A 19,735-nucleotide genomic window follows, 5' to 3' on the forward strand; every position below is an offset into this window, starting at 1 on the left:
GAACATGTAGGGCACTGGAAATGTACTGCTTTTAACTCCGCTATCGCCAAGGTATCTTAAGTAAGCACTACTGTCAAAACACTATCGAACTCAAAGTGTACTCGCACAACTGTATCTTCTCCGCAGACGGCAGTTAAAGAATACGCGCAGGGAGCTTCCGTTCGAGAAGTAGTTAGGTTAGGCTAGGCTAGGTTAGGTGCATAAGCAATTAAGGCTATGATGTGCCATGCACTAGATAAGATTATATAATTTGGTAAAAGTGCTTCAAGCCACAAAAATAATTGCTTTAGGGTTTGCTTAAAAAGCCTGTTTCTTCTAGAAGCTTAAAATATCGTCTATAGATACAAGTGCCTTTTCAGATAGGATCACAGAGGGATGCAATAGTGTTAATGTTTTGAAACGTTCATGAAGACACAGCTGTCTTTTTACCTTTAACGCTGGACATGTTATTAAACTGTGATTGTTAGTTAGAGGTTCTTCGTAATTATTACAAGCCACTTGTTCTTCATTTTTCCATATGAAATTGTGCGTGAAATGTGTGTGTCGAATATGAACGCAACATAAAATAAGTTTTATTAAACGTTCCTGGTGGTTTGATGTCTTTCACTCCTGCAGCATAGGTTTTACTATTTAGAGTTCGTCGCTAACTTTAGAGGGGCAATACTTTTGCCACTTTGAGGTGATCGCAGCATGGACCACCCGGACATAGTCCTTGAATGGAGAGAGGGAGAAACTTTATTGCAATTGTAAAGATGTAAAGTCCAGGGCCCCAATGGCCTCTGCCACCTGCCTGACCTGGCTAATTAAGGACTTTTGTCCTGCCAGGTCGGAGGGGGCGAGCTGTGCCTCCCGCTGCTCCATTGTCCTACTGGTATTTGGCTTATGAGGGTGCTTAGTGCACTCCCAGGTTATGTGTATTAGGGTAGGTATGCCACCGCACCAAGGACAGTTGGCCCTATAACGAGTGGGATACATGGCGTTTAGCAATTTTAAATGGGGGAACACCCCTGTCTGTATTTTACGCCAATCGGCGGCCTCTTCCCCGTAAGTTGTGGGTGAGGCGGCGGGTATTTTCTGCAGACTCCACGCTGATGAGCAAGGATGTCTTTGGCATTTAAATTGGTGGAATTTTGTGAGGGATAGTGCGGGTGGTTGGTGTTAGAAGAGGACGTCGTCGCTCGGTTAGTGAACCCTCGAGCTAACGCGTTAGCCTTTTCGTTCCCCTGTACCCCCGCGTGGCCTGGGCACCAGAGTAGGCGATGATGGTGGTTGATGGATTTGGGGATTATCGCGAGGCTAGCCGCAGTCACGTGCCCCTTGAGAAACATGCGACATGTCTCCTAGGAGTCCGTCACCACGACCGAGTCCCTTTGCGAACGCTCCGCGTGAGAGAGTGAGATCGCCACTGCTAATATTTCAGCCGAGGTGGGGGATCCTGCCGTGGCCGACGCGGTAATTTGCTGTTGGCTGATAGCGTTCACGACTGCCAGGGCGTACCTCTTTGGTAGCGCTGTCCAGTCGCCTCTGCATACAGAGCTGCGTCCGTGTAGTACGTGTTGTACCTATGGTTATTAGAGTACGCTGATTGAATGTGTAGTGTGCGTGCTTTGCGCCTTTCTTTGTTGTACTCGGGACGCATATTCTTTGGAATTGGGGCTACGGTAATTTTGGACCTCATCGAAGGAGGGAGAGGTACGGCCTGCTCTGTGAGATAAATGGGGTATGCTGGGATATTGAGTCTAGCCAATATTGCCCTACCAGTTTTTGTGAAGCTGAGGCGCTTCCTCTGTCGCATCAGGGTGGCTTGCCTCAGTTAGTCGAAAGTATTGTGCACTCCCAAAGCTAACGTGAGCTCCGTTGAAGTACATTTAGGCAGGCCCAGAGAAGCTTTGAAAGCGGTTCGGATTATTGTGTTAGCCTGCTTTTCCTCCTCCTTGTTCAGGATTTGGTACGGTAAGCCATACGTTATTCGACTAACCACTAAGGCCTGTGCGAGCCTTAGGGTATCGTCTTCTCGCATTCCCGCTTTTCGATACGTCACGCGACGTATCATTTGGGCTATGTTGTTGGTTGTGGATTTGAGGGTCTTGAGTGTCTGTACTGCTCTCCCGTCGCTCTGAAGCCACAAACCCAGGACTCGCATCGTGGGTACCTCTCGGACTGATTGGCCCTCAACCACGATGTTAATCGATCCTCTGGATTTGTAGCGGATATTTATTTATGTTAGTCTTTCATGGGCTGTCGCTGCTGCACATTGGTCTGCGTTTTCATTTCCCGGAATTCCCATGTGACTTGGAACCTAACCAAAGAGCATTTTCATAATATCCGTACTGTACTCTAAAGAAGAAAAGCGCAGGAATGACAAGACCACGCTGTTGCATTTTTGATTCGACGAGTGGAATCTGTATGTCACATTTCGCGGACATAAGGCTTTTTTGATAGTGTCCCGGAGGGCGTCTGCATAGATATGCTAATGGTGCAATCTAAAAGGACATGTTCGATTATTCCCGAGCTCCCGCAGGAACGATAGCATGTACATAGGAGTGGGAAGATATTTTATTCATCCGTTCTTGAATTTGCAAGCAACATGGCTGAATCCAACTGAACGAAAACATTCCGTGTATTACTGCTACCTGAGAAGAAAAGCGACTTATAGAGACTGTGGCAGGTGGAGAGGAGCTAACGCTCATCCAGTGCAGTGTTTGAGTGCATAAACTCTCTTTCGGCTTTCATTTTTTGTAGGCGAATTTCGGCGCAGACGATACATCATCGCTTACAATAGCTATCATTAGTATGCTAGGCATGCCGCCAGGCAAACCTCTCCAGGATCCATTAACTATCCGTCTCTCTCTCTCGCCTTCTCTATCGCCTTCTCTCTCGCGTTATAATTGTTCCATACAGGAGAGTGGTATGGCACAGATTGTGACGTGGTTACCTCATAGATAATGCGCATGCCTTGAAAGCAGAGCTCTGCGCGCCATGCACAAGACACGTTACAGAGAGGGGCCACATGATAACGTATAATCGTGGTTCTGATCAGCGTCAAAGAAGGATTCTCAACGATCGTGTGAGACCAACAACTCATCTCATCATTTTCAGCTTGCTGATTAGACCTGGCAGCTGTTTAATTGATGTCTGGCGCTGCTTTCTCACAGGCCGTGCAAAGCAGAGGTCTTCACTCGAAGTTGCATATAGCCGACATAGTCAGGCATGGTGGTAATGCTCAGCGGCTACTAAATTGGGCGGCATTTGCACCACTTAAGTACACGCAAGTGGTCAGCTAGAAAAAAAAAAACTGCACTGTTGCAGTGAGTTCGTTTTAATACGTGGGCTGTAAATAAGGTATATATCGGTCTGGTTTCGCTTCCGGCGTTAATATCCTTCACATTTAAGTATGGTCTCGGGCCAAATTCAGAAAGCTTGCCTTCGTAAGAGCTGTTTGTTATTGAGTGGCTGCCTTCTCTGATAATTTCTCTTTCACTATTGCTTCGCAACATGACTCGGACCTGGCATCCGATACTTCACTTAATCCGCCACATCAGGTCAAATAACTTGGGCAGTGAGGAGGGAACTGTCCATCGTGTCGTAACTACCCTACTAATCTCAAGTGTTATACGTGGCTATAACTTCTACAGTCTGACCCAAAAGCAACGACGAAAACTCGAATCGCTTAACCTCGAAGCCATGAGGGTTGTCACCGGTCTGCCGCGTTTCACACCCTTCCACCGCATCGCCCAAATGGCCCGGATGAATCTGATCAAGGTAATAGCCGAGGCTGCCAAGCACTCACATCACTTCCGACTAAGAGCCACGATATCTGGTCGCAGTGCCCCCTCGCTTCTTCATGTGCCAGACCCTTCAACACCTCTGCCCTCTTTCCCTGGTCCGTGCGATGGTCCCCTGAACGGGGACTTTGCAACAATTCCACTAAACGTGAATGCCTATCACGCATAGAGGCAGTTGGCTTACGCAAGGCAACATGAAGCAGTAGTTCGCGACGCTTCTCCCCATTGCCACGCTGCCTACAGTGACTCCACCCTCATTGACGAAGCTTCAGTCATATCGTACTATTACCCATGCACCTATGCTGTCTACTCTTCCTTCCGCCCTGCCTGCAACGACCCATTTAACTGCGGAACTGGCTGCGATATCTGTTGCATGCGTCGCCGTCCTTAAACCCCTTTTTACAGCCTTCACTCATCACACTATTGACGCAGACTCACTGGCCTGCGCCCGGCTGGACTCGTGCAATAGGGCTGTTCACTCGATACACCGGGCGATGCGAATGGCTGGCAGCGCTGCCCACCTCGCATGACTACCAGCTCACGCTGGGGTCTCTGGCAACCGAATGGCCCACTCTCTGGCAAGGGAGCTTCTTTCCTGCCCCTCAGAGACACGGCCACAAGTGCCTGATGACCCATACCCCATCGACCCGGATACGGTCCTGGAAGAGGTGAACACGGCTCGAAGAGGCCGCGCTCCCGAACGTCCTACCGTAAAATCCCACGCCTCTGCCGGGGAAGTTTACCCGTGCTGAAGGCACACGCCTGCGACGGTTCGTCACGGTGACAGCAGCGATGCCAGCCCACCGTGCCAGGATTTACCTCCAGACCTGGCAATCAGCCACTTGCCGCTCCTGTCCAGGAAACCAGCTGCTGGATTAGGAACATATACTTTGGGGCTGCTCGGCGACAGCCGAGCACCGAAGAGCGATGGCCACCTTCCCCCCTATTGTGAGGCCGCAGGATTTGGACGCCTGGCGACTTCCCACTGGTCCCTACAAGACTAAAAATGGTCCATTATATCTGAACTAACCTCCTCCTTTGTCCCTCGCCGGCCTTGAGCGATCCACTTCCTGGGGGCAGAAACTTCTTATAGTTATTTTAATAAATGTTGTAACAACAACACCAATTCCCGGTACTTGTTCTTACGAACTAATCTGCCGCGTGAAAACGCGCCCCGAACACTCTAGAACAATTTGCACCCTTTGGGGTGTATATTTGCCTCACAACGATACTCGTCATCTGTCTTACCCGCATTTGTTTTCTTTAACGCGTTATCAGCATGACAGATCTTTCCCGACAGGAAAGTAGGGTCCGCAGCGTTTTCAAGAAAGGAAATGCAAGCAAGGATGAGGACGATTATCGTTGTGAGGCAAATATACGCCCCAAAGGGTGCAACTATTTTAAGAGTGAAGAAGAAATCTAGATGTTTTCGTACACTCTAAAAATAGGTGCACCCTTTGTGGTGTATTGGCCTCGAGCTCCACCACTGGAAAAGCTGGCGCCACCGTCGGCGTGACGTGCTAGGAGGCATCACATGGACATAGCGGCCGTGTCGGCTGCTTCGGGCGCGGCGAAGCGAGCTGAAAACGAGTTTAAATTCCCTCGTACGCTGCGGTCCTCATTTAGCGGCGAAATTTTCCCGCTTCGAGGGTCTCCTTTACAACGCTTGAAAGTACTACAATAGGAAGTGGCTGACTTTGAAGGCGCAAAATGGTAGGCTACTGCTCGGTGCCGCAGGGCCGGACGCACGTAACGGAGGCCGGTGTCAGCCTTATTCACACATAGCCGCAGGACAAGAAGATGCGTGAAGCTTGGCTCGCGAAATATAAAACCGGCAAACAGTCATCGGCTACAACTCGGGTATGCAACAAGCACAGACGCGAGGAAGATTTGTGCTACGGCTCCCGGTCTGCGATGTTCTGAAAACGCGCACTCAGACGCTCGCCCGAGTCCGCTACCCGACTAATGTCATGACGGTTTGGTCTATGAATTTGTCGATGCTATAGATACTGGCAAGTTCAGTGGTGTGGAAAGGCAGCGGTAAGAAGCACATTCAAAAAAAAGCATGGCATATGGTCATGTTTGTGTTATGAATTAATGCACTGGATTACAAAAAAGGAGCAGCGGGAAATTGCACGCTGAGAACACCGATAAACATACAGTGCGACGCAACTCGAGAAATAATATTGAAAGGTCAAAGAACTTAAAAGAAAAAAAAAAGATTGAATCGTCGCGACGGCACATCACAGTCCCCGTATGGTGTTGAAGTCTCTACAATGAAATTATTTTTGAACAGCTCTGATAGCGCCCACGCAACAATGGTTGCTTGTATACTGTCAAATGCTCATATTCTGCGGCCTAAAGCTCATGGCACGGTGCGAAAACGCGCGCGCGGAGAAAGCGAAACAGTGCGCGGACAAGCATGCAGACGCGCAGTCAGTCGCTGCGAATCTGCGCGATCGCTGCATTGAGGCTTCGTTCTATTACGCTCCGTTTAGTTATAGAAACACTCTAAGAATATGTTTCACATAGTTTGCTCTCAGCGTTTACCTACCTTTCACGCAAGAAGCCGGTTCGGGAGACTCCATCGCGGCGACCGCGCGCAGTGGCGTTCACTGTACGTATTCGGTAAAGAGATAGCGTCTGTAAACGATTGTGTGCTTTCAGTTTGCCCAAAATTATTATTTAGACAGTAAGAAATTTCTCTCGTTTCGAAAGTACTTACAGAAATGTCCGGGGGAGCTCGCGCGTGGTGTTTTCAGTGAGCGCTGACAGCAAAACCTATAAGGAGCGCGCCGCGTGATCCCTCATACTACGCCAGCGAGGCGCTTCCGATACATGGCGACTCCGTAACTCCTCGCCGCCAATATTTGCCACACAACAATAATTGTCATCTGTCTTCCTTGCGTTTCCTTTCTTGAAAACGCAGCGCTCCTTACATTCTTGTCGAGAATGTTCTGTCATGCTGATAATGCGCATGCCGTTCGTCACTTAGAAGTACCGGGCTTGCAGCATTAAAAACGTTGCATACATCCGTGAGTCCTGCAGAGCTCAACGGAGAGCGCAACTCAGCCGTCACACTGGCTCGCCGTATTAGCTGAACTTGCACGTTTGATTGAGTTCTAACTTCCGCTATTTGTTTTTTTTATCGATGTGAGTGCGTTCGTTGAAAAGTGCCCCGAAACACTTTTTGGGCATGGTAAGAAAACGTTGTCGATCTGTTAAAGAGGCTCGTGTGAACATGTGAGCCAAATGGTATTTCAGCGCATACGACAGGGAATTTACAATCTGGCATCAAAATCAGTGAAATTTCGCTTGCTTCCACTTCAGCAATGCTGTCATCCAGCGTCATCGCGAGCAGCTGGACCCACAACAGCTGTCGGCTGATTTGGGGATCGCGAGAACATTCTCAGTAATACAATTATTGCTGACTTCAGCGAAGTAAACGGAAAATATGTAGGTCTGCGATATCGAAAATAGCTGAAAACCATTTCAGCTTTGCACTGATGGTCTAAACATGACATTTACGCACTGCTGCGTTTGCTGTGCGTGGCTTCCGAAGTGAAAAAAGTAGCGCAGACACCGCGCCCGTCACAGGGTTGACGCACGAGCCGCCTCGCCGCCGAGACGTTCAGCCTTTCCGCGGGGCCAGCGGGGCATTGCGCCCTTGCACCCGCTTGCCGTTTCCCCTTCTAGCGCGCTACGCTGTAACAAATTTCTTGTGAGAAAAACATAAAAAAGTACGGCACTTTTAGGAACACGCCTTTTTTGTTTCTAACTTACTCTGTAGTTTAACAAACATTGTCTGTTGATGGTTGTTTCATCATTCTGGAGAGAAGCTGTAGCTTTTTCAGCAAGGAAGACCAATTGGCTCGCGCACACGAGAGCTCTGTCTATATTTGTATGGCTGGTGAAGCTGCACTCAAATGTTATTGAGGATAGTAAAGAAACGAAGAAATGCCATTTCGCTTGCGGTGTTGATGATATTTTTATGCGAAGCATATTACGAGGGCTCAACCCAGCTCCTCAGGCGCGGCGGTGACCATGAAATCACGTGACACCGTGACGTCACGACAGAGGAGAAGTGGCTTTGGCTCAACGCTTGCAAGACGGGCTGGGTGGGAATCGAACCAGGGTCTCCGGAGTGTGGGACGGAGACGCTACCACTGAGCCACGAGTACAACGCTTCAAAGCGGTACAAAAGCGCCTCTAGTGAATGCGGTGTTGCCTTAGAAACGCGCTGTTTCTAAGGCGTGCGTCTCTTGCTCAGGCGCACATTTCGTTGCCGCGCCGAACGCTGCTTTGCTCGACGCTCACCGCGTCCAATGCGGGGCGCGTAGTCGCTGCCCTGTAGCCCATTGTCTTACACCCCTTGGCGGGTCGACGGGAACGCTGTCGCGTTCCACTCTTGAAGGCGAAGAAGTAATGCATGAGTTGTTTCTTCGTCTAGCCGAACCAAATATAGCCAAGCAACAGCAGTTCACCAGGCTAAACAGTGGTTCAACAACTAAAATAAAGGCTAGTATGCTTCGCATCCTGGGCTTAACCTTACCTAAGCCACAGCCATTTTTTTTCTTACTTTACTGTATAAGAACCAGTTTTGCCAAAGTAAAAAGGTGTTTGTCTTTCAACATAAAGAAGAAAAAAAAGCAAGTGCTTTTTTATTGTAAGAAAGTTCCGTAGCCACGTGTGGAGGGGAAGATTGAAAGGCGGTTAAACGGGAGCGAAGCGTGTCGTCCTCCGTAGTGCCGGCAAATGGGCATTCAGAAGCACGATTTCCCAGCAAAATGTCCCCAAGTCTCTCTCTGGGAACTTTCTCGCTCGGGTAGACACGAAAACGAGTCTTGTTATCCGCAGTAGCACTCGAACTCCTCACGGGACAACGGCGACCACTCTTCCCCTGCGTCACTTGGAGAAACGTTACGTTTGCACATGTCTTCGGGTATAAAGCTTGAACGTCATTCATCTTGTCTCAGTGTATACATAAATCAGCGCGACGGGCACAACACAAGCCGTGTGCGTTGTCCTTGCAGATGCCTGGCGATCTGCTATCCGCTCAAGTGCCAGTTGTCGACGCGAAGCGTGCGCAAGATACTTCTGGTCATCTGGACCTTCTCGGTGGCCATCACGTTCCCCTGGGCTCTTTACTTCACACTGCAGCCCATCCACCCCAGCATACCAGGTGTCACGCTCTGCGTCGAGCAGTGGCCGGACGAGCGCTCCTCAACGCTGTACTTTATCCTCGCGCACCTCGTGCTTTGCTACATCTTCCCGTTGCTGCTCATCGTCGTCTGCTACGGCTGTATTTGGGTCAAGGTATGTCCCTTTCACTTGCTTATATCAGAAAGTTTAGAATATTGCGCGCGGATATGTGTTCAAGTAACCATATGTTTCTCTCTAACCTTGCTATTCCATCATCCCTTCTACTCTCTCTAGGGTAGACAACCCTACGTCTTTCCGGTTCGCTACCTTTCCTATCCTCATATTCTATGTTTGGCACAAGCATCTGCTCTTAGGAATTTGGAGTGTTTTAAAACGATGAAAAACACAGACTCAGCTACTTATTTCGGCGGCTTGCGCGAATGTCCTAGTAGTTCAGCATGCACTACAACAACGCGTGGTGAGCTCTTCTTGCAATCAACGATTTGCCTCGACGAACGTATGGGCATCCCAGTTGAAATGACTGGGCTTCATTAAGTTTGACAAATTAATAACAACTTCTTTATTTCCATCAGTGATGGAGGAGACTGCGGGTAAAATTCGCTTTAGAGGCAAGTGACTTGACTAGAGCCCGTAGCCTCCTTTACAAGGCGAACAGCGATTGAACAGGAGATATTTATACATAGCAATTGACTGCACGTGCAATATGCATAAAAATAAACGCAAAAACTCAAATTTACTGAAAGACGCTCTTCATTTATTTAAGAAAGAATTAGTGACAAAATGTTCAGGTAAAGCTCGTACATCAGCGATATAAATATCAAGATTTGATTTCAGAAACAAATTTAAAAGTATTGGTAGTGTGTATCATATCTTTTGGGTAGAATAATTGGCTCGCGGAGTGACCACCTTCTTCCACTGTTCCGTACACCTTGTGATGTAAGAATGTGTGTTCCTGGTGAGATTAGATAACTCATGAAGAAACTTTAAGTTCTCTTTTACCTCCCGTTTGAAAGCTCGACTTAATTGTAATTATAAAGGTTAAACACAGGTATTATATTTGCTTTCGGAAATAAATCTGATGTATGGGCATTGTAAGGTAAGTTAAATAGTGCTCGCACAAATTTTTTCTGAAGTGTATGAATGTTCTCTAGATTCGTGCGTGATGTGGTACCCCACACGAGCAGACAGTAATAAAGTGGAGAGAAAAATAGGGTATTATAAACAAAAACCTTGATTCTGTAAGGTAAAAGAGGTCTCAGCCGCACCATCATGCCAACTACACGAGATAATCTACGCAATATCCTTTCTATGCGCATGTCCAAAGCATATATTGCGGAAATATAACTCCAAGTACTTTAAAGCTATATAAAATTTCTATGTTTACATCGTCATAAACGAGGTTGATGGAACTGATTATTTGCTTAGATTTGGGCCTAACGATTACGGCTTTTGTTTTGTTTATATTGATTTGCAGACAGCTTTGTTCTGACCATACATGAAGAATTTTCAGAGCAGTGTTAGCTTTATTCTGAAGGCTACTATAGAGTCCGGTGATGAAAAAAATATAATGGAATCCGTCTGCGTACATTACGTATTTCGCATCTTTATAGATATTTACTAAGTCATTTATATATACAATAAACAGGAACGGGCCAAGAATACTACCCTGAGGAACGCCTCTGGTGATATGTTTGAAATTTGAGCAGCTATTGTTTATTTCAACATATTGATAGCATTTATCAAGATAAGATTTTATAAGGCTTACCCAGGGACTTCGAATACCGTAGGTTTCAAGCTTATCAAGTAGAACAGAGTGAAAGATGCAATCAAATGCTTTATTAAAGTCAATATAAATACCAAGGACAATGTTCTTAATTTCAAATTGCGATATACTAAATTCATTTTGATGGGGTAGTGCTAATTCCGTAGACCGTCGTTTCCTGAATCCAAGCTGGGCTGGAGAAATTAGGTTGTACTTGTCAAAAAACTTTGAAACCTACGTTGGTATTAGTTTTTCTAGCCCTTTCGAAAAAACAGGTAATATAGAAATGGGTCTGCAAGTTTTAGTATCATTAACGTCACCTTTCTTGAACAATACCGACACTCTGGCTATTTGCATCCGTTTAGGAAAGATAGCGCTTGACAAAGACAAATTAACAATATAGGTAATACACGGGGAAATGATATCAAGCACGTACTTGATAGGGCGAACCTGTATGCCTTCTGCATCGCAACTTGAGCTATGTTTTAGTGAGAGCAAAACTGGTGCCACCTCGGTCTCAGTAAAGGGGTGAAGAGAGAGTGAAGATGCATCTCTGTTTGGCATAAATCCACTAATATCGGACGACGCACTACCACCAGAAATGTTTACAAGGTAATCATTAAAAACATTTGCAATGGCACTTTCCGATACTTCGTTTCCATCATATAATAGAGTTTCTATTCGCGGAGCTGACTTTCAACCATTTAAGACATCATTTAGCTTTTTCCATAAGGTATCAGGTTTCTTCAAACAACCCTCAACTTCTGCATGAAAATAGGACTTCCTATGCAATTTTAGTTCCTTATTTAGGTTATCTCTATATGACTTGTATTCTTTCAATGTACTTGGATCGTTAGTCTTGATGAGCTTGTGATAGAGCGCATTTTTATAATAAATTCGTTTTAGTAATTCGGGGGTTATCTACGGCTTCCGTAATTTTTTACCGAGCCTGAGCTTTTTCTCAGGAAAATGGTTCTTATATATTCGAGAAACTTCATCGATGAGTTTGCCATACGCCATTTCAGCGTTATCTATTTCTAAAACGTGTTTAAGGTCGCACCGTAGAAGTTCGTCTCTGAAACTATCTAGACGTGTTTGAGTAATACTTTGACAAATTATATACTCATGCTTCCGGTTCTTTCTAAAGTTGCGTTTTCTTAATAAGAGAAATACTGGAAGGTGAGCACTAAGATCGTGTGACTTCGCCCCGGCAGTAGCATTTTCAGTGTCAGTATTTGTAATGAGCAAGTCCAACAATGTTTCACTTTCGGTTGTTATCCTTGTTGGCGTATGCGTTAAGTTTTCATAACCATTTGAAGCTAAAATATTTAACATAGCCTTTTGTGCTACAGAAGTGGTCAGCAAGTCGATATTAAAATCACCAGCGGACACCAAGTAATTGCTATTTTCTGCAGTAAAAGACAACAGGTGTTCATAAAAAGAAAGGAACTGAAGAAGATTTCCATTTGGAGGTCTGTAGGAAACAGAAAATATGTACTCATTCGCACGAACTGTTACCATTTCAAAATTGTCGCAACAAATACAAAGGTCGGGAAGCAGTTCACAACTTACATGCTCTTTCAACAACAGCAAAACACCGCCACCACGGCAGTTTGTTTGGTTCACACAAAACGATTGATAATGTCTAAACTTAGGCACGTCACGACCATCTCTGCACGAAGTTTCACTGAGCATTACAGCATCAAACAAAAAATGAACACCATTGATAAATTCATCTATATCTGTTTTTTTTTGTTATAGAGCGAACGAACATTAAGGTGAAGACGCTTCAATGAACCAGCATGCTGATTTGAGACAAGATTGTCTACCTCGTGTGGAAACAAGGGACTATCAGTAGCCATCTTTAAGCGGGAAAGATCAACTTCACTACGCTCACAAGAGAGCAGGCTCAGGAAGGAAAGTCTGATCTGTCACGCACTACCATCACAGAGTCGCCTTCGGTCTTTCGCAGCAAGATCTTTCTATTCCTGTGCCAGGCGAATTCGTACCCGTGCACTTTAGCCTGTCGTCTTTAGCCTCTCGAAGAAATTGTCGGTTGTGACTGGTCATGTTTTCCTGAAAGAACACCTTAGATTTCTTTTCCCTCAGCTTTGAGCGGCTGTCCAGCCACTGGTCTCGAACAGATTGCCTGAGATACCTCACAATTATACCAGGAATGCGGCCGGCTTTGCATGAGAGGCGGTGATTGGCAGCGACATCGGTTTCAGTAAGTACAGGGACCTCAAAGTGGCAAAAGAATTCACTTTCTCAAACAAATTTTCATTGTCAGCAGCACTGGGTTTAACCTGCGGTTTCTCCATTCGAGCTCATTTAGATACGCCTCTAACTTCTTTTTCTCATAGTTACTAGCCTGAGAGCTCTGTTCAAGGGGTTCAACCCTTTTCCGGATTTCTTTTCGTGTCCTTTTCTTGCGCGGCAAATCGTGCCAACATCTCGTCATACTTATCAGACATTAGTTGTACCGACCGCTCAATGCTTGGCACATATTATCTTTAAGCGGCAACAACTCATCCAACTTTTGACTTATGTTCGCTAAAAGCGACCTTATATCAGTTAGTTTGTCAGTTGACGACTTCCCGCTTGAGCCTTAATTCACTATCCTTTCCTGCAACTCTGCACGCAGAGTAAGTCCACTTTTGTTTAGCCGATTCAGATTTTTTTATATTGTTCATCCAATAAGCCAGCACATCTCCCAATGTGAAAGAGCTCCTTACATTCGCCACATGTCACAGACACTCCATGTGAGCTAACAGCTTCATTACTTGAGCAACAAGTGCCTACAGTTGCCATGGGAACAGGATACGAAAAAACAAGGAAGCAGACTCGAGTGGCAGCAGCGGTAGAGTAGACAACATGAAATGAATTAAAGAGCGAATATGTTAGAAGGCGTGGACTAACCTACTTAGAACAGGGGAATGTAAGCCAATGTGCCAGGTTCGCTACCGCTGCAGCCAAAGTGTCATTGTCTTCCACGTCGGCGGCTTTTATAGCGAGGAATGGGGACGGCAGTGGCACCCGGTGGTAGAAATCGTCGACGCTATCAGGTGCAGATAGCGGCCGGGCTCAGGAATCCGCACGTGTAGGTAACGCGGGAACGATGCAGCACCAAAGATGAAAAGGGTAGGCAGCTCCACACAGGCTACCGCCGGGGACACAAGGGCCGTCGAAGAATCTGCGTAGAACAGGGGAATGTAAGCCAATGTGCCAGATTCGCTACCGCTGCTGCCAAAGTTTACTGCCAAATTATTTAGTCCTTTTGCCTTTTCCCTCGAGCATGGCGGCTCTTCGAAACAATCCCTCTGTTCGTTAAATAATTTTCTTTATACCTCATGGTTCGTTAAATACGACAGGCCCCTTAAATATTCTGTTCCACAAGCTTATGTTGCTAAGCCTGGCGGCTATGGAGGCTATGTCTACTGGCTCTGAAGCCCTGGAGGCAGGTCATATGTAGCTTAGCAGAAATCGTAACACTAGCACCACTTTCGAGATATCCGTCCCCAAAGTTTCTGAAAGGTGCTTCGGTGTTCCAATTAAGATCGTTCGGTACTGTAGGAGGCACGCTTTTGGGAAGCTGTTAAGTGGAACGCCAATGTATATCTAGCCCATTTTAAGGCCGCATATCTCGAAAGTATGCTTAATATTACGATTTCTGCTAAGCTGGCGTGACGTCACCACACTCGGCTTCAACATGTGTCCTAAAGTTAGTAATTGAAGAGTTAATTCGTATATTTTATCTAAGTAGCTAGAACATTGTTGAAATTTTTCTTGACGCTATTGTCCGCCCATCCCATAGTGTCTGCAATAACTGCAGTAGACTAGATACGGGTTTTTTCTTAACTTTTCCCATACAAAGAAACATTAGCATATCTAACTGCATTAGCCTGTGAGTGATGGAGCAGAAGCTTAGAAGCTAAAAACGAACCTTGGGAGGAAGCTAAGGGCAGTGGAACAATTGATCAAGAGTGAAATCACCGCAGTAACCTTGTTAGATCGAAAGACAGTATCGATTAGGGATGACGCAGGTGGATGTGTTCACTTGAGATGAAGGGGAACAAATGTACTTTCGCAGGCTAAATAATGCGTAGAACATATAAATGATAACTTCTCACGTTGCACAATGTGTGCCAGGCCAAAAAATCTACTGTCAAAGGCGGCAGGAAATTCGATCGAAAGATGTAAATAATAACACGCCGGACACGTCGTTTCAAGACGCTTTAGCAGCGCTACAAAAATAGAGTAAGACAGCAATTGACCTTTTACGACTAGTGTGAGTAGCATCTGATGTTCTTTGTAGAGCCCGCAGCAGCAAGCTCTAGAAATGACTTCGTGCGATTCGTATGAGAAGCCGCCGGCCAATCATCTTAGCGAACATATTATTAGTGCAGGTGGCCCAGCGAAGGACTAAGTCTTCTTACGAAAGTAAATATCTGCATTCAGCACCTCTGTGTACTCGTCGGGTGCCACGGCGAACACATCATATCTCTTGGACAACGTGCATTACTTTCGTGACGTAACCTTGTCCTGCAAGGCTGTGTGGTTCGCTTGGCGCTAACAACTTCACAACGCATGATGTTTTTGTTTCGTGCTTTTATGGAGACTCCGAGAAGTTCTCCCATGAGAGCCATGACGAAGAGTGAATTGACCGAGAGATGTGTAACGGTGCCAAGAATAGAGTACGCGAGCTAAGCAATTAACAAAGCTCAAAAACAGCACACTGGTCGCATTACGTATACTCTTAGCAGCACATTCTGCAACAGAAAAAAAGGCGCCGGACTTTGCGAGATGCTGCAGTCGGCGGTCCTCTGTATCGTAAATTCCGCCTTCGTGAGGTAGCTAAGTTTGACGTTGCTTTCGCCTAGCCGCTCGAACGGGGCGAAACACACAATATTTCTTACAGTACGACGGGAACCCACGGTTATATGAGCCGCGGATCGGCGGCGCAGTCCGTTGCAGAATTTTATTGGTTTCGTGTAGCATAAGCAAGCATCAGTGGGCTAATCGTGCCGACGATCGAGCAGCGAGCTGCCACAGACTGCTGTCGCGCACCTGTCATGGAACTGACGGAGCGTAACTGCTCCGCATAGGTCACGATACGGCTGACCCCGTGGCTGTTGGGTGCTCCGCGGTCACTCAGCTCGTTGCGTTGTCGCGGTGCCGCTTCACCAATTGTGTACGCGGGGCGCGGTAACGTTTTCCACGTTTTTAAGGGCGCTTCCCCGGGCACTAAGTTTGCGTCTTTATGTGCGTGTTTTAAATGAGTAAGCATTTAGACGGCGGTCCGTCCGCCCCTCTGTCCGTCGCGTAAGATCATCGCTTTCAAGATGGGGCCTGCATCACCGAGCGAGTTGACCTTCGTGCTGCCTCTCCCTTCAATGTGAACTAAGCGGCGAGGACAAAGCGCACGCGGAGCTATCAGCCCTCGGCCCACTCTGTCCCCATCCAGGTCCCTTTCAAGATAGGGCCCTCGTGGCCACGTCATATATGCACAGCCACCGCCGGCGTACGCACTTGATCGCGATTGATAATGGTTGGCATTGGGAGGAGGCGGCGTCATCGACCACGTCTACGTACGCGGTCTACCAAACTTGACACTGTTCAGTTACGTCACCTACTAGAGCGCACATCGGCCAGTGCTCATCTTCCACGAAGCAGCGGCATCATGCAAACGCACTATCATCTAATTTGAACATGGAGAAGAAACGCAACAAGAAGAACCAAACAAGAGACAGTGTACATAATAAGCTTTCATTGTATTTGCTTCATTTACAATATCTCTCTCATTATTTCGTCCCGCATCCACATCCTCTGAGAGTTATCTATAACATGAGTGAACATTGCTAGTGCTCGCCTGTTCGTTGTCTCATGCTGGTCTCAGTTAACATTTCGGTGTTGTAACCGCGCTTCTCTGTCTCACAATTCTTCTTTCGCGGTATTTTTCGCAATTATAACAAGCACAGCAGCATACAACGACGAAACAGCAGGTGATTAGTGGCAAATGCTTTCGCATCATTTAGATAACTCCCACAGGAGACTCTGCGTGTAATATTTTACGGGTGTGTGCGTCGTTGCGCTCCTTAAAAGCTGGTGCCTCCTAACTGTGGCTCTCGTTAAAGGAAACAACGTCGCCCCAAGCCTATTTATCTTTCAAGGTTGGGATATCGCAGGCGCCTAATGACTCAAAATCTTTAGGAATAAAAGAGAGCTGTCCAAAAAAAATAAAGCATGGGGTTTTACGTGCCAGAGCCACGATCCGATTATGAGGCACGCCGTAGTGGGGGGCTCCGGAAAATTTGACCCCCTGAGGTTTTTTAACGTGCACCTAAACCTAAGTGCACGGTTGTTTGCCTCGGCAATGGTCCTGAATTCTGTCGAATGACGCCTTATTCCCTTCTTTACTGAAGTCGACATCAACGAATGTCGTGTTCTGCTACTAAGCACGAAGTAGCAGGTTGCATTCGCGGCTGAGCCAGATGCGTTGCGATTAGGACGCCAATCCTAATTCCCCACCTACTTATTTCTTAGACCCAAGAACAATAGAATTTTGTCAAACTTAATCTAGAGTCCATTTCTGGTGCGTCTGGTGGAGACCAAAGTGCAATATAGTGGGTCACAAAGCCTCATAATTTATTTCTCAAGTGGGTTCTTGGTAGTTACATTGAACAATGAAAAGTAAATTGAATTGAGTTTAACGTCACAGTTACCTATGAAAGACACCGTAGTGTGAATTTCCCCTTTAATAATGATCACCTAGAATTATTTGACGTACACTCAAAAAGGGTACACAAGCATTTCTTCTGTCTTTTTTTTTTGCTTTCTGTCGCCATTTATATGCGGCCGTTGGGACCAGGAATCTAGCCTGCGACCTTGTGATCAGCAGCGGAACGCCATAACATATCAGTGATCACGGTGTCTGCTGTAAGAAAATGACCGGAGATTTCAAGTATCCGCTAACCAAAATTCGCGTTATGCAGCAGAAGCAGAGCCAAGGTAGGTTTAAGCTGCAGGAATGCAGCATATATATATATATATATATATATATATATATATATCGCGTTGATGTATACACAGATGAAAGAGAAAGAAGCAAAATATTATAGAGGACAACACCCACGACAAGTTGCATTCGAACCAAACCCAGCGCCTTACCATCGGCAAGGCTCTGCAAAATGGGCTATGGCGGTGACTGCCGTGTCTTTTATATTCGATGCTAGTTATTTCTGCGTATTTAAATAGGCGAGTGTGCTAGCCAGAGCCGCTTCCAGCCATGGAGGTGATGTCTTGTTCTTGATGCCTTGTTCATGTCTGTTTACAGACACTTAAAGAACACTTAAAGAACACTTGAAGAACTCTCACAGTTACAGAACACTTGCAGAACTCTTAAAGTTATTCCTGGATTATTCTCAACGTAAAATAAGCCCCTGATGTTTGATTTTTCGTAGCAAAACACATTTAACTCGCCTATAGCACGATTTAACGATATAACCTTCATTTTCAGGGTGGAGGTGCCTGCATGCTAGGAACAAGTTGACAACCATATCGTAATGAGACCGGTTTACCTAAACATCTGGTATTTTTGTTACAGTGTGAGCGGTAGAACTCAAAGTTAGCGGAATAATTTGGAGACGCGGTTCGTGAGGTCGTCTGTTAGGCCACTATTCCACTTACTTTATTGCAGTGTTTCATGGCATTCTTTATGTGACTCATGCCTTATAAAACAACTTTATATATTTTACATTCACGCTTCTTCAGTTTACTACCGACGACTTGCACTTTGCAGTGGCGTAGCAAGAAGCAGTTGGGAAAGGCATACCCAGGCACGTGCCCACCAAATTTCTGTGTTTGTGTGAAGCCTGCTAAGCTCCGCCCCCCCTCACTCCCAAAAAAAATATTTCTGACTACGCCATTGCTTGTAACGTAACGTCCGAGTGGTATCAGTGAGCAGAAAACGCGAGAAAATTTAATTAGAGATTTTTAGTTAGCACAAAAACGATTAAAATGTAAGAAAGATTTTTGTATCACTCACAGTGACGTTAGGTGTGTGGGATAAAATGGGATGGTGACTAATGACCTCTCGTGTGCCTCTACTGTTCTTTAGCACATTATAATACATTTGTCTTCTCCGATGATATAAAAGTGCTGGACCAAATGAATAGACGTTCTGTGATTGGGGTTCTCACTCTGGGGACAATACACAACTGAATAATTTATGTGCGCTTGAACCGTTTGTTCAACGTGAGGGCTGTTGTGTTATAACTGCTATGTTGTGCTTTCAGTGCACTTCAGTGAAACTTTTCTTTTGCACGAAAGGAAGCCGTGCTCAATGCGCTAAACCCACAGATATGTGTTCTAGCGGCAAATGCCGCGACGCGTAACAGCTCAAAGTACGTTACTCTCTGTGTCTCTACAAAGATTCCCCAACACAATGCATGACCTACACTCTCCCACCACGAACCATCAGCATTCGGTAGACATTGTAGAGCCGTTGCTGATGCTTCCTCGCAGGTGTGGCGGCGTAACATCCCGGGCGAGAGCAAGCAGACAGACGTGATGGTGCAGAAGTCCAAGCTCAAGGTGGTGAAGATGATGCTAGTGGTGGTGGTGATCTTCGTCCTCTCTTGGCTGCCACTGTACATCATCTTCACGAGGCTCAAGCTGGGAAGCGCCCCCGAAGAAGGCAGCGTTGACTGGAACCTCATGGTCATCCTGACGCCCGTGGCGCAGTGGCTGGGCGCCTCCAATAGTTGCATCAACCCGGTGCTATACGCGTACTTCAACCGCAAGTTCCGTCGCGGGTTCGTGGCTATCATCAAGAGCCGCAGCTGCTGCGGCACCCTGCGTGAGCCAAGTTCGCTCCGGGGAACCACCATCCGCTCGGCCGCCGGAGGCGCTGGAGCCGCCACCCACAGGGGCCTCTCCAGGTACGATACGCAGTGCGAGTACCTCTCCACTTCGGCCGTCTGAGGCCGTCAAGGACTTGCATCGCTAACGTTCCGCGCCGCGGGTA

At 46.5% G+C, this 19,735-nt stretch overlaps 1 protein-coding gene across 1 annotated transcript in view; it reads left to right on the top strand.

The window, feature by feature from the left end:
• Positions 1 to 19,735, top strand: part of LOC135906721 (neuropeptide SIFamide receptor-like) — a 222,457-nt gene that overhangs the window by 195,442 nt on the left and 7,280 nt on the right. Inside the window, exons 3-4 of the mRNA XM_065438308.1 lie at positions 8,819 to 9,101; positions 19,234 to 19,649. Coding sequence (XP_065294380.1) covers positions 8,819 to 9,101; positions 19,234 to 19,649 — 699 coding nt within the window. The remainder of the gene's footprint in view (positions 1 to 8,818; positions 9,102 to 19,233; positions 19,650 to 19,735) is intronic.

Source organism: Dermacentor albipictus, chromosome 1 (genome assembly GCF_038994185.2).
Source record: "Dermacentor albipictus isolate Rhodes 1998 colony chromosome 1, USDA_Dalb.pri_finalv2, whole genome shotgun sequence".
In the NCBI taxonomy this organism is placed as follows: domain Eukaryota; kingdom Metazoa; phylum Arthropoda; class Arachnida; order Ixodida; family Ixodidae; genus Dermacentor; species Dermacentor albipictus.